Source organism: Daphnia magna, linkage group LG9, assembly GCF_020631705.1.
Source record: "Daphnia magna isolate NIES linkage group LG9, ASM2063170v1.1, whole genome shotgun sequence".
In the NCBI taxonomy this organism is placed as follows: Eukaryota; Metazoa; Arthropoda; class Branchiopoda; order Diplostraca; family Daphniidae; genus Daphnia; species Daphnia magna.
Genome location: NC_059190.1, coordinates 3,510,678 through 3,534,205, shown reverse-complemented (window position 1 = coordinate 3,534,205; position 23,528 = coordinate 3,510,678). Strand labels below are relative to the sequence as shown.

The window sequence follows — 23,528 nt, the reverse complement described above, 5'->3', positions numbered from 1 at the left end:
ACAAACAGTCGTCTGCTCGTTGTTTCACCTTTCACGTCACAAGTTTCCAAATCAACAATCTTGTTTCCATAAGAATATCATAGAATTGATCAAATCAACGATCATAATGGCTTCTTCTGATTGGATTGAAGTTCAAAGACTGGCTGCTGAATTTCAGCGAGCTCAGCTCTCCAGCGCACTTCAAAAGTATTATTTACGTTACGTGTTTCGATTTCTGAATTCAACCAGATGTTATCCTTAAATTTCCGTTTTGTTTACAGTTTTGATAGTTTAAGTTCACTTAGATGTTTTTCTTTTGTCTTCTTTTTGTTTAGTGGTGTAAGACCATAAATTATTAAGATTCACCTGGCAAAACAAAGATGTTAATGTTTATTTTCACTTGTGGTATTGCAGGCTTTCCGAAAGAAATTGCATTGAAATAGTTTCAAAACTTATTGACCTGAAACTTATTGATGTGTTTTATACAAATGATGGAAAAGAATATATCACCCTAGAGCAGCTATCAAGGGAAATTTGTGATGAACTCTATCTGCATGGAGGCAGAATAAGCCTAACTGATCTAGTACCAATCCTCAACATTAGCTATCATGCTATTGAGTCAAGAGCACAAAATATCAGCCAGACAAAACCAGAAATTCATTTAGTATCTGGGCAGTTGATAGATGATGATCATCTTGATCATATTGCTGAAGAAATAAATGAGAATTTACAGCAAACAGGACAAATAACTGTAGTTGAACTGACAAAACAATATGAGTTGCCAATGGAATTCATTCTACAGGTATATAAATATTTAAAAGATTATAAATGTATAAAGAGACTATGGTTACTGTCAATACCCTATGCAGCAAATTCGCAAAAGATTGGGTACCATTATACAAGGACAGCAGGACAAATATGACCACCATGTCTTCTTCACCGAAGGCTTTTTGGCCCGCAATCGAGCACGCATCCGGGGGGCTCTATCCGCAATCACTGTTCCTACTTCAGTTTCAGCAATTATAGCTCAAAACAAGCTTCCCGAACGCCTTTTTTTCGGTAATGGCTAATTCAGTACAAATCATACCTTTGCGTAACGGTTGACATTCAATCAGCTGTTGCCGATGAGCTGATCAGCACGAAACGAATTCAAGCATCGTTAAGCGGAGGCAGACAAGCCAATGTAGCTACATTCATACCTGATGTTCATTCACGGTCGCAGAACGAATGGATCGACAATTTCCTGAAACAGAACGGTTATCTTGGTACGCAAATTGCGTAGAAACGTTTCATAATCGTAATTTAACTTTTGAGATTTTTCTTTACAGAATACGCAGCACTTACCCGACTAGGTTTAGGTGATCCTAAAAGCTTCTGCCGGAAACGTTTCAGAGAAACCTCTCTTCTCTATCTCTCAAGTTGTTGCGTCGGTAGTTACATTTTACAGCAAATAGAGGCTGCAGTCGAAGAAGCTCTTGTTTCCCAATCTTGGGTGGAAGTGCTGGTAAATTGCAAACAGCGTACCTAAACTATTTATGGGTGTGATTTATAATATTTCATTAGCCCCTGCTGCCCAGTGTATTTGACGAAGAAGATGCTGAACAAATTATTCAGCACGTGTTAAAGAACAGCCAGAATTTACCTGGAAAAGATGCACTTGTGATTGGACATTCAGCAGTAACAAGTAATGCGTACGTCCAAAACCTGAGACTTATATTTAAGCCAATGATTGAAGAAAAAGCCAGTGAGGTATCTGTTTCTATTTGACCATAAGTTAGAAGTTACGAGAAATAAGGAAAATTTTTTCGTGTAGGTTGTGGCATCTGGAGACTATCTCCAAGCTCTTGCAGATCAGCGTAACGCCAAGGAAAAATCATTCAAACCAGAGCAGAGCAACGAAAAAAAAGATCGAAAAGATGAACGAAGGAAAAAAGCTAACGAAGGCAAACTTGGTGGTGGCACCCAGGTTATTGAAACTTGACTTAATTCATTTGACATTCTTTAACTGCAAAATATATTTTTCTTTGCAGGGCAGAGAAACAAAAACTAGGGCTACTAAAAAAAAGTATCAGAAGGGGAAAAATGACTCTGATGATGAGGGGGAAGAAGAATTTGTCGGAGGAAGTAGTTCTGCATCTACCGAACTTCAGTTCATGTCCCTTGATAAAATTTCTAATGTTCTGAGAAAACAGGAAAGTTTGTCTGATGCACCCGATGAGTTCGTCGAAGACATTGCACAGCGTCTTTATCCGTAAAGAGAAGCATATTTCTGCTCGTTAGACTCAAGATTGGTTATTGTACTTGCTTTCATTATCTCTAGATCATTGCAGTCTTCTTTCCAAGAGGCAGCCCGGCTGGCGTTTGAAGCAGTACTATCAGCAACATCGGGCCAAAGACGCCAGACCCACAGCGAATTGCAAAATAAAGTGCAGTTGTTATTGCAAAATATAAAACAGGTATGGCTATTTTGTGGCATTCTTTCACCAACATGTTGAAACCTGTTTGAATTGTAGGGTGAGAAGGCGATTCAGTTCTTTGCTTCATTAGATATACAGCAGCAGCTTAGTCGCCACCTACTGAAAACAGCTGGATCAGAGTTAGTTAATGAATTGGTTTCGTACGTATCCCAGGATACTAACGTCGCAAACGATTCGAAAGATCTGTCTCTTGAGGTATCCTATATTACAATTTGCTCATTCTACTACTTAGTGGTTGTAACACTCTCCTTTGGTGGTCATTTGCAAAAAGGCACGTCAAAAGATAATCAATGGTTTGCCGCAGAATATACGAGTACCGCTTCAAGGACTTCACAAAGCTAGCCAAGGATCAATCATCGAAGAATTTCTTTCAGAAGCCGATGTGGCCCTTACAGCCTGTGATGTCGTCTTGCGCAAAGCGGACAAAAAGAAAGACAAGACAATCCCTATCCAGCAACGTCACGTGCTAATCGAACAGCTTAATGCAGCACAAGATGCTGCCTTAGTCTTGCATGTGGCCGTTCTTTTGCTTTTCCATACTGTTACCCAAACCGTTCTGAATGCTTCAGGCCGGTTTGTCCCGTATATTATCAGTTTCCTCCAATCGCACTTACCGCAGTCTATTGGAGAATTGCTGTCTGAATTGCAGGGTAATTCTATTTACATTTATCATGCTTTCTATCAAACGAATGTAGGGTTGACGTCTATTTTGTGTTTGAGCAGGTTTGGTCATTCAAGAACTAACAAGCAAAGGGGATGAAGAACTACTTGAAACAGTTCGCCAGAAGATGGAAAATCTTATTCCTCGAGTTCGTGAGGCTGCTGTCGCATATAAAAAATCGATTGCCATAACCCAAGAGTAAATGTATTTTTTATTATTTACTTCTTAAATCGAATTTCGGAAATGAAAAAGCTTCGTCGTGTGAAAATTCCACATTACAGTTACGGACGAATTACTTTCAAAGATTTTTATTATTAATTTGGGTGATATATGAGGATTATTAATACAGTTACTTCCTTCCCTTAAAAGAGTTGTTGAATTTGTTCACGGTCATATTTACGACAATTTTGCATGTAATATTTGAAATTCAAGATACAACTCTTTATCTTTTTTCAACTCATCGTGATGCGCAATGGCGCTAGGTAATACGTCAGGAACAGGAATAAACTTATCTCGACGTCCACGACGGACATAATCGGACGTAACATATCGACGGGCTGTTAGTTAAAGTTGTATTGAATGACTGTGACCAACTTGTCATTGCGTTGAAATTTTTTAAAAATAAATATAGAGAAAACTGTTTTTGTTTTATGATTTAACAGCCATTGGCTGTTGCGGGAGCCATCTTTTCCACCCAAGTTCGTATGCGAAATATCTCTTTTAATAAACGCTAGATGGCCCTGTTCAGATTTGGCTTGAGCTAGCTGTAATAGAGTGCTGGAACTGGAAGTTGGTTGGGTTAACGAAAAATCTGTGTCTTACTTTCTAATCGTGACGTCAGTTTGAGCAACTGTTGTCGGTACTTTCACATAACCACAATTTCGTGTAGCATGTTGGTGCATTTGGTATTTAGTATATCGAACTCTTTTGCCACGACTTTCTTATTTCTCGTTTAACGTAATCCTGCTCATGTGGTCATTTTACGTTGGGTCGCTGATTTGGCTACACCATATCGCACTCTTCTTCAGTGATCGATTCTCACCAGCAAAAGCTGGGGACTTGCTTCAAACTTCTCCACCCGCACTGCTGCTTCAAGAACTCATTTTTGAAGGTTGAACAAGCTGAATTTGATCCAAGTAGCAAAAGAAAAGGGCGGAAGCTGTTTGAAAGTGAAGCCCAACTGATTGCTTCCACAACAGGGAAGGGGGCAGGAGACTGTATAAGGGGGGTCTTTAATCAGGTCAAGTCCTCTCAAGGTCGCTGTACATTCCCATTCTGTGCATTCTGCTTTGAAATCCTGTCACTGTCGTCTCCTTTGTGAACCAAGCATAGGCTCTCCTTGAATCTTCAAAGTTCTGGTTGTCCCTTGTTCTGATCCACTCTTTAATTTCACACTCGCACGTCAACAACAATGGGAATTCTGCTTGCCAAACTGTGGAATCTTTTCGGAAATGAAGGTAACAAAAATCAAAACAGCTATTATTTTGGCCATTTAACATTTCGGAGAAAGTCACTAAACCTTCTATAACCTATATGTAAATTTTCTTTGATTGGGGTCAGTTGAATCAGTCAACACCTTGATATAGTGGCTAACCTGAATACTGATATAATTGTTTAAAAATTTTAAATGCAGAACACAAGATTGTTCTAGTCGGACTGGATAATGCTGGAAAGACAACTATTCTTTATCAGTTCCTTATGAATGAAGTTGTACACACATCACCAACGATTGGTTCAAATGTGGAAGAAGTGGTATGGAAGAATATTCATTTCATTATGTGGGATCTTGGTGGGCAAGAATCATTGAGAGCTGCATGGAATACTTATTATACCAACACAGAGGTATTTTTTTATTTTTACACAATTTCATTTCTTAAAATTTAGATTTTTTGTTTTTTGTTTTCTGTTTTTGTAGTTTGTAATTTTAGTTGTGGATTCAACTGATAGGGAAAGGTTAAGCATTACCAGACAAGAGTTACATAAGATTCTAGCACATGAAGAGCTCCATCAATGTGCTGTATTGGTTTTGGCCAACAAACAAGATGTCAAGGGTTCCATGTCTGCTGCAGAAATTTCTCGCCATCTTAACCTGACTTCCATAAAGAAACATAAGTGGCAAATTCAAGCATGTTGTGCCCTCACTGGTGAAGGGTATGCATTTTTTACTTTGTTATATTTTAGAACCAGATATTATAAGAATTAATTAATTATTTTTGTCTTGTTATCCGAATCAGGTTGTACCAAGGACTAGAATGGATCGCCAGTCAGATTCGCAAGAAGTAGAAACTTGGCGGGAGGGGGGGATGGGGACATAGCGTTATTTAAGTCGTCAGAACATGACGTTGTATAAATCTAGTATGCTCTTCGAGCAGGGTCCATATCTCATGTGGAAGAACTCGTGGAATCATCGTGTATTAGTTCGAAATTGAATAAGCTGTTCCTTTGTCTAGAGCCGAAACATTTTCGGAACTGTACAGTCATGGTGTGCAACCTTTTCCCTTATGTGGGCTTTCCTTCAAATCAATTTCTATGTTTTTACGTACGTGTACAGTTTTTGCGCCCCGATCGACCGAATCACAGGCATCTACAATCATGATTAGCTCATGTTAGCTTGATTAACTGTGAATGCCGCTCGTGTATCGAAAAAACTAGCCGTCATTCAGTGGAATCAATGAATTATTTTATTTTTTGACTAACAAGTGTGTCGCCTATTTTATTTCCTTGTTTCGTATGGGTTCCTTGGCACGGTTAAGACTTATCTTATTTTGATCTCTATTTTACTTCCTGGTAAAAAGTAAATGAGCGGTCAACCCAAAACAAATTCTAGAAAGGGATACAGTGACAGTGCACAGTGGGCATGAACATGACCAACCCTAGTAAGTACTAATGATTCAGTGGCTCTTTGTATTGTTATAATTTGTTAATTGTCATGATTATCAGTCTCGCTCTTCTGGTGGGCTTGCTAACCTTAAACGAAGTGATTTTTCTTGTTATCATTGTACAACTATTTCAAATTGCTTGCTATAATTGGCAGATAGTTTTCCTTAAATGCAATCAGATTACGGTATTTGCGGAAATTTTCTAGGTGTACATAATGTCAAGTAAAAATAAGTTACAATTCATATTGATTAGGCAATTCCTTCCAATAATCGATAAATATGGGGATGACTTAAAATATCTGTCTAGGATTCTCGCGTCAGGAAAGTTGCAACATATAAGGTATCCAGTATTGCTAACTTTTTAATTTCAACTGACGTGCTAATACGGGAATTGGAATCAAAAACATGTCTTGTGATAATCGAGAAGGAAGTGTTGCGTAAACATGACTTCGATCTCCCTAAACTGTGCAGAAAAGGGTGTGCTTTTCAAAGTTCCTCGTGTGGTGATGAGAAACGGTAAGTGCTCTTTTGGCGAATTAGCAGCGTGGATTTCAAATTATGAACTCTTAACAATAGTTAGTGAATGAAGTGGATATAGTGATAACTGAGTTTTGATGTTGCAAAGTTTAAAAAAAAAAAAAAGTCAATGCCCCTATTGCCAGCCAACAAAGCAAACGCTTTTTTCGATAACGAGATTAATTAACGTGCACTTGTGTGGAAGCCCAGAAGGGCATGCAAATGTCAACGCTCACGTTTTTTTTTTTTTTCGTTTTTTTTTTATTAGAGGGGGTGGTTAAAGTATGCAAATAGACACACAAGGTAGGGTTATGGAAACAGAAACATCTCTAATGAACATAAATGAACATCCTTTTTTGTTAAACACGAACATTTTTAAATATTATTTAAATCGTACTTACACTCTCTATGGTCTTTGCCTGTTCATTTAGTTGTGTTTACAGGGAGCCATTGAGTATTACACAACGGCTCGCTAGATGGCGTAGGATCGTCGCCATTTTCATTTACCCCACAGCATAACCCTTTTCTTTCCACTTGCTCCACAGAAGAACAGGAAATTGGCGCTTTTGAAAAACTTGATCATTTTTCACCAAACCATCACCAAGAAAGTCTGGGGGAAAGATAATTATTCCCTATCCATCTTATCTCCACTCGTCTATAGTCGTTCAACAAGAAACAAAAAATAAAGAAAAAAATAATTACACTGAAAGCAAGAAGGATTAGAAATCACACATCGGCATTACCTTTCATCGCGTATGAAAAACGGGTTCCGAACAAAACACGTTTTCGGGGGCATTCAGGCAAATGCTGTCCAAGTGAAATCCGAAGACATTTGTCATTATTCCATGGCGATTACTGAAAGACTTCATGGTACGCCTTCTAAAATTTATAGAGTAACCTCGGTGTCGTACCAGCAAACCGTAATGGCATGACAAAATAAAAAAGGACAAAAGTTGTGATTGTGAACGATTCTAACATGGGAAAAGAGACATATGTAAAATTATGTTAGCAATATTTTCACTATTTACAAATTGTTAGGTATGAAGTCAATTAACCACCTGTTTTCTCGCCATTCGCCCCATTATTTTTTTAAGGGGATGGGAGAGTAATTTTCCCTCCATCGTTAAACAGCATCCAGAAAAGGAGTGATAGAATGGTACTCTAGGGATTGCCGAACTTTCAAGTTAAGGGAAGTTAGCACCATTCTGTTGCACCCACCGGTTTTAACTCGTAGAATTTTGTTTGTGGTGTTTACAGTAGAGAAAAAAGAAACACACCATGCCACGAAATCTGAGTATTAATGTGAGTTTTATTTTCCTTTTAGAATTTTGATTTTAGCGACTTGGTGTAGCCTACTAATGTTGAAATATGACCTTGACAAGCTAATTTATTACCATTTACGGATGCATCATTACATTTATGTAATCAACGTCACGTTTCTTTATGCTTACGTTGGTGGTTAGACAGTCGACATTTTGCTTTCCATGAATCCGTCAGAGTTCCTGTAGTTCTATTTATTTTTCAAACTAGCGCATCTGGGAAAATGAGTCATAGAGCAATAACAAAAGTTTTGCGTACCTCCACTCGACAAATACCTTACCCATCCTCTATTAGAAACAAGTTTTCCTCCATTTTTTTGTGTGCTTATCTTTTGTCGTACAAAAAAACGAGAATATTTTGCAGAGGGTTGGGCACGAAGCCAAATATCTAGCAAAACGCTTCTGACAAAATGAGAAAACAGGTGTTTCATCTGACCCTTTCCACACAGCTGGTAAATTTTCTTAAACATTTTCTTTTGGTTTGGTTCATTATACGAGATATCTTAGCACGCTTTGACATTCTTTTTTTTTCTCCCACAAAACAAAAGCGTTTGTTCTTTTTGCTAAAGCAAAAGTAATTTCTACTTGAAAACTATTCAAATGATCTGCTTTTGATAGGAAGAGAAAGTAAAAACAAAAAAGGAAAAGAAAAACATAAAGAAAAGAAGTTGTGAATTTACTTACCACGCTGTCTAAAGACGAAAAACATTTTTTCTTAGCGTAGACGTTTGTTACAATAACAATAAAAGGCAACACACTACTGTTCGTTAGAGTATATCGTATTTCAAGCTAGTTGAGTAACTAGTATGCTGACAGTTTTATTCTTGCAACTCCACTTGAGATATTATTAAAGAGCAACACAGTGTGTAAACTTTATGATTTTTTAAAACCAGTTTGCTCATTCTCTTGAACATTGGAATACTATAACGTTTAAAGCCTATGTCGAATCCGACCGTGGCATTCTTTGATGGTCTATAGCGTTGACTTAATGGCATTAAATCCCTTAGAGGATGTTCGATAACGTTTACGACAATTTTGAAGACAAGTCTCTTAGGATAGGAAAAAGGTCATGGGACATCTCCTCTCTGCCAGTTCTCTACCAATCCGGCCCGTAAAGGCAGTCCCCGCTGTCGTAGGCCTGGGCTGCCATTGGTCACATTGACGCGAATGTGAGCTGACACGCCCCTGAGTATAAATTGCCCGTGACCCTGTATGGCCCGTAAACAATTTCTGAAGAGTCAGTGTACTAAATCGGTCCTGGTCGACATCACCGGGTTTTCAATTGTTCCAGCAAGGCGCAACAAAAAAAAAAAAAAAATCCACGGCCACAAAAATCTCATATTCTCATATTCAAAGATGGTCTTTGTCAACGAAATTGAACCCGGTAAGTGGAGCCGAAGCGTGTTTTTTAGAGCTTAAATAATCTATTTTAATTTTTGTTTTTTTTGCTGCAGAGTTTTCTTTTAAACTGTATGAGGATCCTTTCGATAGTGGTTATTCAGATGCTAGTGGAGAATGCTCGCCATCACCGAGTTCGCCTCCACCGTCTCCATTGTCGGATGGCATTCGCTTTGTCTATTATCCTGTTGTGCCGTATTACATATTCCCGCTCTTTCCTCAAAGTGATATTCCACTTAGTATCAGTCCTGCATTCGAGACATTTATTGAAAAAGAAAACTATGAGTTTGACCCAGCTCCAATAGTTAACAATCTAACTATCGGTCGTCTTATCAAATGGACATTGCCGCCTCCTACCATTCCTTATTTCCCATTGCCTAATTGGGAACCAATGCCATAGTAAAAACGATTTAAGTTTGCATTTTTATTCTTACGCCTTAACTTGGTTTTTTCCTAGTGGCATGGAACAGTTTTGGCAGTCAGCCTTTGCTTGGTTTTTTCGACCATTGTGGTTCAACAGCAATCATCTATGGACGCTGAGTCCAATTTCTTCACCGCCAGTCAACGACGAATGGCCATGGCACACAATCAGCTATTCCGCCAAAGTTCGTTTCCAATGTCAAGTAAGTTTACACCCATTGCTAATAATGATGGGACAAATTTTAACACACGAGTTTTTAGTACAAACATGGCTGGACATCGATGAAAGGCCGCGTGGTGTTTTGGTACCGCATGCGTCGACATGACAACGTCATCTTTTCCGAAGCTCGTTTCAAACTCTACGGGCAACAGTGCAATCGTTGCCACAAGAATCGTCAGGTAAATCTGAGTTTCATAACACAACTTTAGTGCACGTTATTACCATTTTTTTTAAAAGGATTTTTTGACTCCATTGTGGTACCATGAAGAAATCGAAAATGCAATTCGTTTTCTGGCAACTGAGGTGGCCAAGACGTATTATGGCGGTGAAAAGCTTCCTGTTCCTCGCCGACTTCGTCAAGGCAATCCTAGTAAACTTGCTCATCATGACCCAACTAGATGCCAGGCTTGTGTTGAAGGTCTTTGCGTTGTACGTTTTTGATGGAACGTTGAAAAGAAGTCCATTTTCATTTTTTTTTTTCTTATTTTTCCTAACATCATGTGTTCAGCATGTATCTTTTAGTCACTTGTTTGTATTGTGTGTGTCGGTTTGTTTTTGAGATTTGGTTTATAGAACCAATAAAAAACAATTGATTTTTATTAGAATTTATTGATAGTTTTTTTTTCCTGAATCGCTTGCGCCAATAATGATCATCGAGAGCTCAAACGAAACCTGTTTTTCCCTATAAAATGAAAGACGACTAACTTGGTCTGTTTCGCATCGTTCTGAAAACAAAGGGAATCGACCACTGTAATTTTGCATAATGCTACGAGGCAAAAACATACATGAAAAATGAAGGGGATATTTGTGTCGACTTTTGATGCTCCAAGCTTCCCACGACTTTATGCCTTCAGGCTGATTGGGTCACAGTAGTCTCGAACAATCCAAATAAGCGTTACAATTTGTTCATCTCCATGCAAAAAAAAAATAAGCATCTGTTGATATTCCACATTTTTTTCCTTCGCGACCTTCAACTATTTTCCCCTTTTCAAAAACATCATAGAAGCCCATGATCACCTCCCCCCTCACACTTTCTCATGAAGTTCAACAGTCCCTTCTGCATGGACAAGTCCCGAGAGACCTTAAACAGTTGGACATGAGCTTTCTTCAGAAATTGACAGAAAGACCCCTCACCCTCAGCTAACTTTTTAAACCAATAAATCTTAATTGGAATTAACTGGCTTGTTTTCGCTCATTGTAATAGCGGCCATTTTTGCTTCGGTTTCATGTTTGCCCTCCATGTTTTTCTTCGATTCTTTGGTTTCCAGTTCATGACAAAGACACAAAGATGACTGAAAAATGCATTTTATTTCATGATTTTCTGCGTCAGCTTTAAAATTAACAGAATAAAACAATACTTGAAATGTTGAGGTATAATTAACTTGAATTGCATCTTTTAATCAGAATTACTTGAGCTGATTTTAGACGATTAAATTTGGTAGATGTTCTTCGCCAATCACCTACGCCAAGTTCGAGCTAGTGGGGCGTAGACGAATGAACTTGTTCGTTTGATCCTTCTATGGGCGGAGCTTCCTGACCTTTGTTAACCTAACTATTCTGACTCTTCAGTTATTCAAAGGTCATGAGAGGTGAAACATAGGTTTACCGCGCTCAGTATTTATTTATTAAATTTTTTATAAAATATTATCATAATGTATCCTGCATCCACTATTTTCAACTTCAATCCAACTAATTGTGCACCACCAATGGGTAAATATAAACCATAACATCGTGCCACTTTGGATCAAGTAAATGAAGCAATGTCTTTTTTTCAGCAGATAAATATTTACCAGTAGAAATTATGTTTGGTGGTGGCCATTGGAGCTATATCTTCCAAGATGGTTGTTGCTGGAGGCCCAACGAATTATCATGGACACCTTATTCTATTTTGCCGTTGGCCGTTACTCCATCATATTGCATGCTTGATGTGTTACCGCCAAAAACTCCGGTGACAGGCTATTTATCGGTACCAACTGCGGGAAGTGCGATGACGTGCTTCTCATCGCTACCTGGTGGCGATAGTTGTAATAGTCCAGAATTATCATCGACGACATCTTTGTCATCAAAAAAGCTCGCCTTAAGAATTGAAAATAGTGTTGACAACATTTGGCGGTTTCCAAAAACTGCACCGCCACCTGTTCCATTGCCTGGTTGGAATCCATTACCATAGTAAGTATATTCGAAAAGTTTGCTTTGATCACGCGAAAATGCTTTTAAACTTGCGCTGCTTTCCAAATTCCCACAGAAAGTATATATTTGTCAGTCGTTTCATTGTTAGTCATCGATGGGCGAGATAACTTTGCAACTGCAGTTTCGGCTCTTACATAAGCGTTGTCGCCCAAGAAAGTTACCAACAAATTTCGTCCTTGGTCCGCTTAGTTACAAATGTCAACCTTGCACTATTAACGAAAACCCCAAATGAAACTGAAATACGTACGCTAATTTTGCCATTGTGAAGGTTGATCCATGATTTTTGGGATTTTAATATTTTGTTTCTTTGAACAATAGACTAACAAAGTTTTGTTGGTGTAGTCTCATTCAGATAGTTGGGTAGTAACAGCGTGCAATTTCCTCGTTACAAAAGGGGGTTTACCGACTGGCCTTTTTACTTATGGTCATAGTACCCCCAAAACACGTTCGATTTCCTAAGTTGACAGCGTCTTCGAAAGTGTTGATTTTTCTGGCTTAAATTATGCCCGGAGTTTAGTATGCTTACATGCGTGAACGAGCCCTCCCTTTACTAGTTGTAAAATACCTGTTGGACTCGACATTGAAAAATGAAATCTGTGGGGCGTTCTTCAGGGAAATCCCCGCTGTTCGTTGCCTCTAAAATTGCACTCTTTTTTCTTCGCTTGCCCTAGAATGTCTTCTCCTAATGGTCAGTCATTTGCAAAGCATGAACGGTGTCGCATGCGTTTTCTTAGCGTAATTCTGCGTTACTTGGCGTCACGATGATACGTAACATTGTTTCAATCCAGTGGTCACCCCTGTACTCAATGATTGTACCTGTCCAACCGTTCTGCATTGTTGCTAATTACCCCTGCGAATATCAGCTTTCTACACCTGTCAATTTAAATGTTAGACAAATGTTTAGAAATTCTCAAGAGTTTGTTCAATCTCTTCTGACAAAATTCAAATCCGAACATGGTGTGTACTTCATTCCTTCCTCTACATTCTCCGGCGATCCTTACGGGTAGTTTAGGCATCCGAAGTTCGACAACATATGGCTTTTCATATTATTTTAATATACTTGTTTCTTTATTTCATAGTGGATTAGAAAGATTTTGGAAAAACGCTTTCATGTGGCTGTTTATCGAACTATTTGAAAACAATCATCTGTGGACGTTAAACCCCATTCAAAAGCCCCCGGATGACGACGGGAAAGGAACGCCTTGGGAGACGGTCATCCATTCCGCCAAAGTTCGTTTTAATTGCGAAGTAAGTTACAATTCGTGGAGAGAGATATTTTTAAAAAATCAAGTAAATTTTTAACACTGGGGGTTGGTGTATCTAGCAGGCCAATCATGGATGGACTTCCATGCAAGGGCGTGTCGTTTTCTGGTTCCGGATCCTCTATGGAATTGAAGCTGGATTTGCCAGAGGAGAGGTTGTCTTCAAGTTGTACGGCCAAAAATGCGAACGCTGCACATCCGAAGTATTAAAAAAAATATATAGATTTTTTAAATTGCTGTAATTCTTTAAGCTAATGGACCATTTAAAATATAGGCATTCGAAACACCGCTTTGGTATCCGGAAGAAATAGCGAATGCTATGTGGAACCTGTACTCAAAAGTGGCCGAAAAATTTTATGGCCGGCCTGTGGATAAGGTAGTCCGCGGCTTGCGTGGAGGTAAACTTTACAGCTCATATGTTATCCCTTGAATAGCAACACTATTCGTTATTTCTCCAGGTAAACCACGAACACCTCATAAACCGGAATTATGTCAATCCTGCAGCGACGGACTTCCGTGTGGCAAATTTTAGCATGAACGATTTCGCAACAGCGTTAGTGTTGTGATGAGCCATTGGTCTTAAAAATTCAAAAATCCTCAGAATTTAATATTTTTTGTTTCTCGTGTAATTTTAAAGTTTTTCGTCTCTTTTATCTGAATGTGTGCATTCGTTTCGTATTTTCGACTTTTTCTTCTATATTTTTGTTATTTCCCCTTATTGATCATGTGTGAATGCCATCGTCTATCGGACATTTCCTCCTTTATGCAAAGTTTTTTTTTTTTTCCTAATTCGTCTAGTTGCCATTGTGTAATAAAAATGCACTTCGCCAATATCGTAGGATATCCCACTTTATGGCAGCGGTAGTAAACGGAAATGCGGGTACGGCAGCTGCGTCATTTTTCCACTCCGACAGATGGCGGTTTAGCTAAAACGATAGAGTGAAACCACTGGATCAACATATCCGTAGCCTGTTTTCCCTATTGCGTTAACGCATTCGTTTAAGTGTTTCACCCATAGAATGACCAAGGACCGTTTGGCTGATCTTCAAGGGGTATGTTTACATCGCTGTTATGTACCTCGTTTTCCGAGTCTTAAATGTGGAAGCAAGTATTCTCGACAACAGCCATATTAATTTTTTTGTTTCTCTGTGCTTAGATTTTTTTTTTTTTTTATAAAATGAATTGTGTATAGGTTTGTAAACGGCGAGCGAGTACGTTCGGAGACGATGGATTTCCTGACGATAGTGCCCTGGATTTCGGTTACAGACTTCTTATGGAGTGTGAATATCTAAATGATTTTTTGGCCGATGTAAATTTCGCAGTTGCTACGCTTCTTCATAGTTGAAAGAACTAGAATTTTATTTGTTGCCTAATATTATGTTTTCAATGGTGGGGCGTTGCTGGTGCAAGGCTTGTAAGGTACGGGAACAGATCGATTGGTTGAAAACAACAGTCCAGGAAGTAAAAAAGAAACAGAGCACCATCTTGTCGGCACCAGTGATAAGTGGCGGTAATTCAATCCTAGTATTAACAAGAATTTTCTAAATCGTCAACGAAATAACAAATAACGCGCCTTTTTTATTAGGAGCAAGGAAGGAACTTGATGACTTGATAAGTTCTATAAAGAAGGTGGCCAAAGGAATCCAACAAAAACTTAAAGGTAGACAATTGACACTGATTAAGTATGGAACGCGTTATAACGGTCATTGTGGTGGAATCAAAGATTTCAAAATAGAAATAGAGCGTGCAAGGAAAGATAACCCAACTTCTGCAGAGCCTCGGATACGTGAAATGCAATATGAAACTTTAACCAGAAATTTTGTCGACGTCATGGTCGAATGTAATGCTATACAGGACGAGCATCGCCAAAGATGCAAGGAGCGATTCCAGCGGCAATTAGAAATCGGTAATCGGTGAACTGTTATTATTGTAAAGAATATTTTGCAGGAAAATTAAAAATTCAAACTGATGCTTCTATCTAGCTGGGCATTCAACAAGCGACGAGCAGTTGGAAAAAATGCTAGAACAAAACAACCCATCCATTTTTACACAAGAGGTGGATGGTTTGATAACAGTACATGATAATGTTAATTTCAGTTGATTGGCTTTGTTTTTTTAGATTGAGTCTGAAACCGTGCAAGCACGTCAAATTTTAGGCGATATTGAGGCTCGCCATAAAGATTTGTTGAAGTTAGAACTGTCCATACTTGAATTGAACTCCTTATACAATGATATGGCGGTGTTGGTTAACAACCAGGTATTCGCATCACCCAGTTTTTAAGTAAACCTTTGAGAGCTTAAAAGATTTAAATAAATTTAAGGGAGACTTGATCGATCGTATTGCCTACAACGTCGAGAATGCTGTCGAATTTGTTGGGAAAGCCGCCAAACATACGAAAAAAGCAATTATACATAAGAAGCGTCTACGATGGGTTAGATCGTAAATAGCTTTCTTGCTAAGTCACGATAAAATGGTGTTATTTCTATTTTACAGAAACGTATAATAATTATCTCAATCATTGCTGGGATCGTACTCATCATAGTTGGTTCCATCGTAGGCGGCTGCCTCAGCAAGAGGTAGTTCATCGCTAAATGGGTGCTAAGAAAAATGTGTCAGGATAGTATTTTAATAATTTTTGTGATCGTCAATACAAGCTATTAACTTATTCATCAATCCTAAAATAAATAATTGTTGGCGAGAGAATATTACTCATTTGACTCACCTTTCTAAAGTGGCGCTGCTATTTCATGTCGTAGCGCAGCCATACATCTTTGGGGCGATTGTGAGTTGAAATGGCTGCCTTCAGCTTGTTGAGAGCTTTTGCGAGTAAGGTTAATTTGCCGAAAAATGCAATTAATCAGGGAATTTTGGTGCTACGCTCAAACCCCAATAATGCCCTTCGTAAGTAATTTGTATTTTGCGATGGATAAATATACAACATCAATTTCGGTGTAAGAACCGTGCATTAAAAAAATAACCAAGTGGCCATATTCTTTTGTATTTTGATTAATCATACCATATTTTCTATTTCTAATAGAAGTCGTAAGGCAGATGAGCGAACATCGTACCATGCACATTAAACCATCAAGATGGTCATGGAATCGATTCAAGGATTTCATGCATTTCTATATCATGTTAGGAGCCATCCCTGCAGCCCTTGTAATCACCTATATCAACCTTTTTATTGGCCCTGCCAGATTGGCTGAAATCCCAGAAGGGTATGTCCCCGAAGCTCATGAATACTTTCCGGTGGGTATTTTAATGGATTTATATCATTTTCTACGTGAGTAGCTCTAATTGTGTTTTGTTTGCAGCATCCAATCACTCGCTGGCTGGCCAAGCATGTTCACAAAAGTTATCAACAGGAATATGAACTTATGTGTCATCACATTTATGAAATTGAATACGAGCAGAAGCTTAGGTAAGTAAATTAAGGATGTTATACTGCCTAGGTAAATTCTACTAATACTGGTTTTGAAATTATTAGGCAAGCTGAGAATCGAATTAAGCAGAAAATGGCAGAAAAACAAGATACCCAGGCGTATTACTATCAACCTGTTAGCTCACGCTACGAAAGGTCTATTCGCGACAATGCTCAGGCTGACTTAGAAATTTCTGGATCAGTCTAAGGTCATGATTTTCCACCCAAATAGAAGGAAAGCAGTAGACAACTAATAGTCCTTGAAGGTCTGTAAATATTAAATGAAGTGGTCTAAAAATACAATTTAGACCTAAAATGTTAAACTTTGTTTTATTATAGTTTAGCGTAAGCCAACACTACCCCAAATTTAGTTGACACATTTGTTATTCTTCCATCTTTGGTCTGGTCAAAGCATTTTTAATAAGTAAAAAATTTACCATTTGTACACAAATGTTGGGTTATTGCTTGATTGTGGTATGCAAAACACCTGAAGACTTTAAGGCAGCTCAAGTATGTTGTGGTCCTGGTACAATTTTTGGGTTTTATTGTAAACCTCTTTCATAGCATTCACAGCTTTAGGAAGTAGTTCAGCATAGTGTTCTTCAGTTTCATTGGGGCCCTTAATCTGATGGGATAGAATAAGTATTTTACACTTTCAAGTACAGCTTTAATATTTACCCGTTGCAAAAGCCCAAATTTGGTAGGTAGAGCATACATTGCCATAATTGCAGCTTTTTGAATAATCCAGGGATGATACTGGCCTAGTGTGGCACTGTATGTTTTCTGACAAACTCCTGAAAGCTTATCATCTGACTTCAGCTGGAAGAGCTCTTCAAGAAACAAGGCAATAAACACTGGAGGAGCAACAAAGTTAATAATTGATGATTTAGAAAAGTTTTTCAGCAATAAATTTCATACATAAAGCTCTATGTAGGCGCAACAAAGTACGGCTTCCAGATATATACTTTGAATCACTGAATTTGTTTTCCTTCTCTTCGTACATGATCATGTCCTCAATGGTTTCAAAATATTGACCATTGGGGCCTTGCCTTAAAGCCTGTAATATTTCAAGTTTGCTGGTCACATCAGAGGACACAAAACCAAATACTGTGCCCATTAAACCAAAAAACCTAGTACATAATCATCTCATATAGTTATTTTGTTCTATAGCAAAACAGTTCTTAAATTACGATAAGGTAATACTTGTTAAATTCTATGTAAGCATTGATGTAAGAATCCATATCAAGTCTAGAGGACTTTTCGTAAACCGCAGATAATTTAATATGTAAATAATCAAGATCGAACTTTTTTTCGGAGGACGACATTTCCAACACTTTTTTTTTAGTTGTCAAAGCAAAATACGAAAACTTCAAGTAAACGAGGGCGAGGTAAGACGGTTCACTGATACAATCCCGTTAACAGGTAGCCTATCATAATTTCTTATAGATTTGTAAGCTGATAAGGGCTTAATCAAGACAGCATATGGCTCAAATGGATGACATTTACAAATATAACAATTTACCGTCAAACTAGTGTATTTTCATTGTTTTTAGTACTCCAATATTATTAAATTATGTAAACAAAATTGTGTGATTTTAATTTAAGCCAGATTGGCACAAAAAGTTTGCGTAGTCCAAAGACAAGTTATAACTTCGACCGCTACGTGGTGTAAAACAGTTCGATTTTGACAGGCAGTTTCTTTAGACGTTTTTATAATCTATGTATGGTGATGGACGACCAGTGTTATTGTTAATATTTTTTATTTCAAGAACAGATCTAGGCGTTTTCTAAACTCGATTACTTTGTATTTTCTTATTGAATCATTCCATTACTTGAAAACACCCAAAAATCTCTGTCATCAGGGCGGTCGTTTTTGTTGTAATTCCAGTCGTCGTTTTTTATTCTATAACCTGGGATCTGTTGAAATATTTTAATATCGTAATGGCTAGCATTCCGGTGGAAAAGCAATTTTCCCGACTTGGCATTTCAAGTGATGTTAACATTCCCAGTCAAACAAGTTATGAAATGTCACCTGACAGCTTAAGGAAGTTTGGTCCTTCTGTAGCCCCTAAACCCCAATATAAAGCACAACCCCAAGTCCCTATTGTCCCCAAAAGCTCTAGTGTTTCCAGTTGTCTTGAACCATCATTTAGTACTCTCCTTAAAACTCACAATGATGATGGCAGTCCGGTGACAAGTTTCAGCTCGTCAAGCAACTACGAAAATGTGGAAACATACCATCACCAGGGTGAAGAGCCAATTTATGGCAACATCCATCAGTTAGGATCATCCATACTAACTTACTTGCCTCCTCCACCCCCTCCTCCAGCCTTCGCATCGTCATGTGACAACGACGTCGATTTACCTCTGCCTCCACCGCCACAGCCCGCAGATCTGTCGGGCTACTATTCTGGCAACGACCATCTGCATTTATTCCCCACACCACCTTCCGCAGAGGAAGTGACGTCACCTCCTTCCCCGGTTAGCTCGAGCTATTCCGAGTTACGAAGAGCTGGTTGCGGATCAACAATAGGATCAACCAGCAACTATGCTCCGTTATCACAGGTCTTGTATCTTTTTCAAAGTCACGCCATCATGATAATTCTTTGCTATTCTTTCCTCACTGATAACGCATTAACTGGTGAAATATTTCTAACTTACTTGCCTTGGCCTCACGCTTTTGCCTTAAATAGTGGTGGACAGACCCACCTAACCAATCCGGATAACGAGTTGCCGTCAAGGTCGATAGAGTGTTTTCGCCTTTTCTCTCCGACCGACCTTGGTTTATACGGAGCGATGGTTGTTTATCTTCCCTCATAGTTTTTTTCTGCTCGTTTCAGTCTTTAAAAAACATGCCAAATTTTATTCTTTAAGAGGCGGGACGTTTCGTTTTTGCTGGCGCACGATTGCCAAGAATTTGGCTTGATTCGCACCACACTTGGCCGAAGGTGATTCATGGTGTCTCGTGTGGATGGATTGCGTCATTACGTTTGCGACCTTATTAACCCAAACAAAATGTGAAGGTTTGCTATCAACAGCCGTTCGGCATCGATTACATTTGAAAAAGAGATTGTAGAAAAAAGGGACCCCAAGTGTTGACAGGCAGCCACAAGCGGATGTTTTGTAAATCGTTCGCCCCTGCAAACGAGCAGCGGGAGTTATAAATAATTTAGGCGACCAAAAACGAGAGTTTCCGTACAAGAAGTTTAGGGTAGCGGGTGGGCAAACTCACTTGTATTGCGATCTTCCTATTTTTTACCTTTCACTTACTTATTTATTATTTCATGTACACAACAGCTGGGTAAAAACAAAATCACCGAGTGCAGTTCGGTATCTTATCTTTTTGGAAAGGGATTTTTTTTACTAACTATTTGTTATCAGTTTTTTATTTGATAAGCTATTCTCAACAAATTTGCTTGACGACGGATTCCTAGCTTGCCCATTAAACTCGTCATTCAGTGTGTTGCTTTTGGACTATGTCCCGAAAATGGTTGGTTCAAATCGTATCTTGAATAGTTGAGTTTTGTGAATTTTCTCTCTCACCTTCCATCAAGGAATGGTCCCATAGTTCGAATGCAAACAGGCACGTTAAAAAAAGAAATTTAAAGAAAGAAAGAGAGATAGACTGCGCGCAGCGCGACTTATATGGCAGCAAAAGTTGGAGCTCCGCGTGCCGCGCTGAGGTGGTGGGAGGACAGAAGAAGGAGTTGGGAGCATCTAGAGGGTCTCCTGTACGCGAGTGAAACGTAGCCGAGCAAAGATCCGTGCGATGCTAACACGTTTCCCGCACTTGATTACGCCAAGCCCCTTCTCTCGTGAGCGTGTCACCTTTTTGGCTCAGTGGTTTGACACGCGGATTTCAGACTACTTGTTGCTAGAAAGGTCTCCATTCCTCGGCTCATTCAGTCGCTAACCCAATTCTTTCCAGTTGATTTCCCAACCTTTTGGATTTATATATTCTTTTTCTTATTGTTTCTACATCGAAACACCTGTGCCGTTAAACCTCCTTGTTTTCACGCTTGGTATCAGTTGTGTGCTCAGTGTGATTTCAAACTGTAGGGTGCTAATATTTTTTTTGTTTTGAATCCATTTCACGATGGGGGATTGGCGATACAGGCTTCAAACTACGAGTCGTTGTACGAGCCGATTCAACCACGAACTCATCATCAACATAGTCCCGCTGGCAGCATGTCGAGTATGACTCGTCCGTCGCACTACACGACGTCTGCCTATCCGCCTTATGGCGGCAGCAGTAGCAGTACCTCCTACGGTGGAGGATCTGTGGCTGGTGGATCTGCGGCTTCTCTAAAACCCCAAAGCACTCACGCAAAGGGAGCTACTTCACCCGTTCAAGAAGAAGAGGTGGATGCGCTCACTAATCTGCTTGTCCAGTCTATGGATAATGCTGCCGACCCAGAATTCTTTGGTTAGTATTCTATCAACCATCGTCGCATGACTAGTGAAGTGCGTATTGAAAGACATATTCCAGTTTTTCAGTCACAAGTGGCTCTCAAAAGCCAACCACTTTGACTGGCGATTTTTTTCCCCCCTCTTGTGATAGACGATATTGTTGACTTGGGCATGTGGCAAGAAAAACTTATGCGAAGCATAAATATCCATCAAGGTCGTTGATATATTTAATTTATCCTCTTTCGGCTTTATGCCCGGCCCGGCCTTTGCTGTTTACACGCTCATGCTGGTTTTCTTCTCAACATCGTGCGCAGGAATGTGTGCCGATTGCGGTTTGAAGGTCGTGGGTGAAGGCTCCGGTTGCACGGCCATGGACCGTGTGTTCCACATAGCCTGTTTTACCTGTCGTGTTTGCAGTTGCCGTCTCCAAGGAAAGCCCTTCTATGCAGTAGATGGTGAGCCCCATTGTCAAGAATGTTACATGGTAAAAACGAAAAAGACAACAAAACTAGATTGTACGAAATGGGCTCAATTTCTTAATTCTTTTCTGCATATGGGCAAATAGAATAGCCTAGAGAAATGCTGCGTTTGCTCCGAACCGATTCTCGATCGCATCTTGCGTGCCACTGGAAAACCTTATCATCCTCAGTGTTTCACCTGCATTGTTTGCCTCCTCTGTCTGGATGGCATTCCTTTCACCGTTGATGCCGCCAACCGTATTCACTGCATTGATGATTTCCACAAGTAATATATCGGTATTCTGTTAGTTTTTTCACTGAAGAAATTAATTAAATGGGAATTGGCTTGTTTCCAGGAAATTTGCCCCTCGTTGCTCCGTTTGTCACGATCCTATCATGCCGGAACCTGGCCAGGAGGAAACTGTTCGTGTAGTTGCTCTTGATCGCAGCTTTCACGTGCAGTGTTACAAATGCGAGGTAAACCAGTAAACATTTCCTTAAAATGACAACACGCTTATTATTCTTTGGCGTTAGGACTGCGATTTAGTTCTGTCGTCTGAAGCTGAAGGACGTGGTTGTTACCCGCTTGACGGACGTGTCCTTTGTAAATCGTGCAACGCTATAAGGGTCAACGCATTGACTTCTACCACATCGACCGAGCTTTAAAGAAAATTGTTCAAGTTCTCATAGAAAAACATGAGAGAAACTTTAACAAGGGAGTGTGTTGGAGACCATTTAACAGATTTCCGATGCTGTAACTCTGTATTAAATGATGAAAGAAACAAATACCTGGCGACAGGACAGAATTAACGACATTCGACCACTTTATGGTTGCCATAAAAAAGTAATCGGTTGAAAATTTTACGCCTCTTTTTAATGTGCTAGGTGTTTCTATTTGTAGCGATTTAGAACCGTCGTTTATTTTATGAATTTTGATGTTGTGCATACCACGCAATCTTCACGAACGCACAAAAACGACTGTCTTCCCTGACATAGAACAATACAACTGAAATAATAATCTGCTCACACAAACATGTCATCATCTGTGTCCAGATGGACTTCTGGCGGGATGTCAGTTTTCTTTTTTTTCACCAAGGCTTTCCTTTTGTCTATTTTTGCATTTTCTTCTGAGTTTGGTGATCCTAGTGTTTCTAGTATGGCTTTCTGTAATCAATGCAATGAACTCAATTGGCTTCCTTCAATGTTTTGTTTCTGGAATACTTACTAAATCTTCATTCCTTCGCACCAACAGCTTCACATCATCCAGATTGATTGTTGTACGCTTTCCATGCCTCAATAAATAAATGTATATAATATACCTATGTAACTACTCTTGAAACACCATAATTAACAGAACTAATACTTAGCAAAAGCTTCCAAATCCTCTGCAATTAGTTTGATCTTTTGCCAAAGGATTTCAGTTATAGTTGCAATCACATTTTTGTCAAAACTAATCTGAGTTTTGGTTTCCTGTTCTTCACACATTTTACCCATAGTAAAGTGTAATGAAGCTTTTAATCGCTATATGTATAAAAAAATTGAAGATAGACGCTTAATGACGATCTGCCAAAATATATGATTACTTGTACGTGATCAGTGTCCATTACTATGACCAGATTAATAAATTTTCTAAATTAACAAATGAAAAGTATTCATTAAAAAAATATGTAAATAACTAGACATTTTATCATATACTGTGGTCTGTACTCTGTAGGTGTCAGTATCACCATGATCTTTAAACTTATAGACCATGGTATCACGATGGACTGTTAGCATGCCGGTAAGGTTTTGAAACTGCACGTCAATACTACGTCATTCACTTGTTTATTGTTTATTTCGGGCTTTTAAATCGCAGAAAAATTATTTTGTTCTATTGAGCTTTCGTTCTTTTATGCTTACTAACCGCACAGAGTTTTT

At 38.9% G+C, this 23,528-nt stretch overlaps 8 protein-coding genes and 1 long non-coding RNA gene across 14 annotated transcripts; 6 read left to right on the top strand and 3 right to left on the bottom strand.

The window, feature by feature from the left end:
* Positions 1 to 6: 6 nt before the first annotated feature.
* On the top strand, positions 7 to 5,813 carry LOC116930614 (E3 UFM1-protein ligase 1). 2 transcript variants are annotated; one of them, XM_032937993.2, is made up of 14 exons: positions 7 to 186; positions 394 to 781; positions 849 to 1,038; positions 1,095 to 1,244; positions 1,308 to 1,483; positions 1,543 to 1,728; positions 1,793 to 1,945; positions 2,010 to 2,230; positions 2,300 to 2,435; positions 2,493 to 2,651; positions 2,728 to 3,106; positions 4,751 to 4,959; positions 5,033 to 5,268; positions 5,352 to 5,813. In XM_032937993.2, the coding sequence occupies exons 1-14, from the start codon at positions 107 to 109 to the stop codon at positions 5,398 to 5,400; spliced, it is 2,712 nt and encodes a 903-aa protein (XP_032793884.1). In that variant the 5' UTR covers positions 7 to 106; the 3' UTR covers positions 5,401 to 5,813. The 2 variants fall into 2 exon arrangements, with proteins under 2 accessions (XP_032793884.1, XP_032793883.2); XM_032937992.2 differs by lacking the exons at positions 4,751 to 4,959; positions 5,033 to 5,268; positions 5,352 to 5,813 and adding an exon at positions 3,180 to 3,485.
* LOC116930682 lies at positions 1,094 to 7,954 on the bottom strand. The gene is made up of 2 exons (XR_006651411.1): positions 7,256 to 7,954; positions 1,094 to 7,167 (listed from the first exon to the last, which is right to left on the bottom strand). It is a non-coding gene; the product is annotated as an uncharacterized LOC116930682 (long non-coding RNA).
* Positions 7,955 to 8,437: 483 nt separating this feature from the next.
* On the top strand, positions 8,438 to 10,468 carry LOC116930648. The gene is made up of 5 exons (XM_032938045.2): positions 8,438 to 9,215; positions 9,286 to 9,628; positions 9,687 to 9,852; positions 9,911 to 10,048; positions 10,107 to 10,468. Exons 1-5 carry the CDS (start codon positions 9,044 to 9,046, stop codon positions 10,308 to 10,310), a joined length of 1,023 nt encoding a protein of 340 aa, XP_032793936.2. The 5' UTR covers positions 8,438 to 9,043; the 3' UTR covers positions 10,311 to 10,468.
* Positions 10,469 to 11,518: 1,050 nt separating this feature from the next.
* On the top strand, positions 11,519 to 14,128 carry LOC116930645 (the record flags this gene model as incomplete). Its single annotated transcript, XM_032938038.2, has 6 exons — positions 11,519 to 11,579; positions 11,648 to 12,038; positions 13,139 to 13,307; positions 13,384 to 13,524; positions 13,596 to 13,719; positions 13,780 to 14,128. Coding segments are annotated over 6 exons (960 nt in total), but the record flags the coding sequence as incomplete, so codon positions are not given.
* A 113-nt stretch (positions 14,129 to 14,241) lies between these two features.
* On the top strand, positions 14,242 to 15,991 carry LOC116930647 (syntaxin). 3 transcript variants are annotated; one of them, XM_032938041.2, is made up of 9 exons: positions 14,242 to 14,373; positions 14,514 to 14,630; positions 14,732 to 14,831; positions 14,907 to 14,981; positions 15,045 to 15,227; positions 15,304 to 15,377; positions 15,441 to 15,578; positions 15,643 to 15,753; positions 15,816 to 15,991. In XM_032938041.2, the coding sequence occupies exons 1-9, from the start codon at positions 14,341 to 14,343 to the stop codon at positions 15,900 to 15,902; spliced, it is 918 nt and encodes a 305-aa protein (XP_032793932.2). In that variant the 5' UTR covers positions 14,242 to 14,340; the 3' UTR covers positions 15,903 to 15,991. The 3 variants fall into 3 exon arrangements, with proteins under 3 accessions (XP_032793932.2, XP_032793933.2, XP_032793934.2); XM_032938042.2 differs by having other exon boundaries at positions 14,275 to 14,425; XM_032938043.2 differs by lacking the exon at positions 14,242 to 14,373 and adding an exon at positions 14,403 to 14,429.
* A 71-nt stretch (positions 15,992 to 16,062) lies between these two features.
* On the top strand, positions 16,063 to 17,066 carry LOC116930659 (NADH dehydrogenase [ubiquinone] 1 beta subcomplex subunit 5, mitochondrial). 2 transcript variants are annotated; one of them, XM_045179079.1, is made up of 4 exons: positions 16,063 to 16,223; positions 16,360 to 16,571; positions 16,637 to 16,743; positions 16,810 to 17,066. In XM_045179079.1, the coding sequence occupies exons 1-4, from the start codon at positions 16,115 to 16,117 to the stop codon at positions 16,949 to 16,951; spliced, it is 570 nt and encodes a 189-aa protein (XP_045035014.1). In that variant the 5' UTR covers positions 16,063 to 16,114; the 3' UTR covers positions 16,952 to 17,066. The 2 variants fall into 2 exon arrangements, with proteins under 2 accessions (XP_045035014.1, XP_045035015.1); XM_045179080.1 differs by having other exon boundaries at positions 16,076 to 16,223; positions 16,363 to 16,571.
* LOC116930656 (ceramide-1-phosphate transfer protein) lies at positions 17,055 to 18,241 on the bottom strand. The gene is made up of 4 exons (XM_032938056.2): positions 17,947 to 18,241; positions 17,662 to 17,873; positions 17,422 to 17,597; positions 17,055 to 17,368 (listed from the first exon to the last, which is right to left on the bottom strand). The coding sequence occupies exons 1-4, from the start codon at positions 18,066 to 18,068 to the stop codon at positions 17,240 to 17,242; spliced, it is 639 nt and encodes a 212-aa protein (XP_032793947.2). The 5' UTR covers positions 18,069 to 18,241; the 3' UTR covers positions 17,055 to 17,239.
* Positions 18,242 to 18,422: 181 nt separating this feature from the next.
* Positions 18,423 to 22,929, top strand: LOC116930627 (thyroid receptor-interacting protein 6). The gene is made up of 6 exons (XM_032938013.2): positions 18,423 to 19,308; positions 20,860 to 21,169; positions 21,468 to 21,637; positions 21,719 to 21,897; positions 21,968 to 22,088; positions 22,146 to 22,929. The coding sequence occupies exons 1-6, from the start codon at positions 18,685 to 18,687 to the stop codon at positions 22,275 to 22,277; spliced, it is 1,536 nt and encodes a 511-aa protein (XP_032793904.1). The 5' UTR covers positions 18,423 to 18,684; the 3' UTR covers positions 22,278 to 22,929.
* LOC116930666 (centromere protein S) lies at positions 22,514 to 23,526 on the bottom strand. 2 transcript variants are annotated; one of them, XM_045179081.1, is made up of 5 exons: positions 23,319 to 23,526; positions 23,195 to 23,240; positions 22,975 to 23,132; positions 22,837 to 22,903; positions 22,514 to 22,775 (listed from the first exon to the last, which is right to left on the bottom strand). In XM_045179081.1, the coding sequence occupies exons 1-5, from the start codon at positions 23,339 to 23,341 to the stop codon at positions 22,635 to 22,637; spliced, it is 435 nt and encodes a 144-aa protein (XP_045035016.1). In that variant the 5' UTR covers positions 23,342 to 23,526; the 3' UTR covers positions 22,514 to 22,634. The 2 variants fall into 2 exon arrangements, with proteins under 2 accessions (XP_045035016.1, XP_032793964.1); XM_032938073.2 differs by having other exon boundaries at positions 23,307 to 23,503.
* Between the last annotated feature and the right edge of the window lie 2 nt (positions 23,527 to 23,528).

What these genes read in the sequence shown, in the direction of transcription:
- LOC116930614 (XM_032937993.2), top strand. Translation starts at nt 107, where the DNA reads ATGGCTTCTTCTGATTGGATTGAAGTTCAAAGACTGGCTGCTGAATTT. An exon ending in CAATGGAATTCATTCTACAG is followed by an intron (nt 782 to 848) that starts GTATATAAATAT and finishes TACCCTATGCAG; the next exon opens with CAAATTCGCAAAAGATTGGG. An exon ending in ATTGCTGTCTGAATTGCAGG is followed by an intron (nt 3,107 to 4,750) that starts GTAATTCTATTT and finishes TTTTAAATGCAG; the next exon opens with AACACAAGATTGTTCTAGTC.
- LOC116930648 (XM_032938045.2), top strand. Translation starts at nt 9,044, where the DNA reads ATGGCCCGTAAACAATTTCTGAAGAGTCAGTGTACTAAATCGGTCCTG. An exon ending in TGTCAACGAAATTGAACCCG is followed by an intron (nt 9,216 to 9,285) that starts GTAAGTGGAGCC and finishes TTTTTGCTGCAG; the next exon opens with AGTTTTCTTTTAAACTGTAT. An exon ending in AATTGGGAACCAATGCCATA is followed by an intron (nt 9,629 to 9,686) that starts GTAAAAACGATT and finishes GTTTTTTCCTAG; the next exon opens with TGGCATGGAACAGTTTTGGC.
- LOC116930647 (XM_032938041.2), top strand. Translation starts at nt 14,341, where the DNA reads ATGACCAAGGACCGTTTGGCTGATCTTCAAGGG. An exon ending in CCAGCGGCAATTAGAAATCG is followed by an intron (nt 15,228 to 15,303) that starts GTAATCGGTGAA and finishes GCTTCTATCTAG; the next exon opens with CTGGGCATTCAACAAGCGAC. An exon ending in CATCCATTTTTACACAAGAG is followed by an intron (nt 15,378 to 15,440) that starts GTGGATGGTTTG and finishes TTGTTTTTTTAG; the next exon opens with ATTGAGTCTGAAACCGTGCA.
- LOC116930659 (XM_045179079.1), top strand. Translation starts at nt 16,115, where the DNA reads ATGGCTGCCTTCAGCTTGTTGAGAGCTTTTGCGAGTAAGGTTAATTTG. An exon ending in AAGCTCATGAATACTTTCCG is followed by an intron (nt 16,572 to 16,636) that starts GTGGGTATTTTA and finishes TTTTGTTTGCAG; the next exon opens with CATCCAATCACTCGCTGGCT. An exon ending in GAATACGAGCAGAAGCTTAG is followed by an intron (nt 16,744 to 16,809) that starts GTAAGTAAATTA and finishes TGAAATTATTAG; the next exon opens with GCAAGCTGAGAATCGAATTA.
- LOC116930656 (XM_032938056.2), bottom strand. Translation starts at nt 18,068, where the DNA reads ATGTCGTCCTCCGAAAAAAAGTTCGATCTTGATTATTTACATATTAAA. An exon ending in GCTTACATAGAATTTAACAA is followed by an intron (nt 17,874 to 17,946) that starts GTATTACCTTAT and finishes ATTATGTACTAG; the next exon opens with GTTTTTTGGTTTAATGGGCA. An exon ending in AATTTGGGCTTTTGCAACGG is followed by an intron (nt 17,369 to 17,421) that starts GTAAATATTAAA and finishes CTATCCCATCAG; the next exon opens with ATTAAGGGCCCCAATGAAAC.
- LOC116930627 (XM_032938013.2), top strand. Translation starts at nt 18,685, where the DNA reads ATGGCTAGCATTCCGGTGGAAAAGCAATTTTCCCGACTTGGCATTTCA. An exon ending in TGCCGACCCAGAATTCTTTG is followed by an intron (nt 21,170 to 21,467) that starts GTTAGTATTCTA and finishes CATCGTGCGCAG; the next exon opens with GAATGTGTGCCGATTGCGGT. An exon ending in TGCAGTGTTACAAATGCGAG is followed by an intron (nt 22,089 to 22,145) that starts GTAAACCAGTAA and finishes CTTTGGCGTTAG; the next exon opens with GACTGCGATTTAGTTCTGTC.
- LOC116930666 (XM_032938073.2), bottom strand. Translation starts at nt 23,341, where the DNA reads ATGGTGATACTGACACCTACAGAGTACAGACCACA. An exon ending in TGGACACTGATCACGTACAA is followed by an intron (nt 23,133 to 23,194) that starts GTAATCATATAT and finishes TTATACATATAG; the next exon opens with CGATTAAAAGCTTCATTACA. An exon ending in TGCGAAGGAATGAAGATTTA is followed by an intron (nt 22,776 to 22,836) that starts GTAAGTATTCCA and finishes CATTGATTACAG; the next exon opens with AAAGCCATACTAGAAACACT.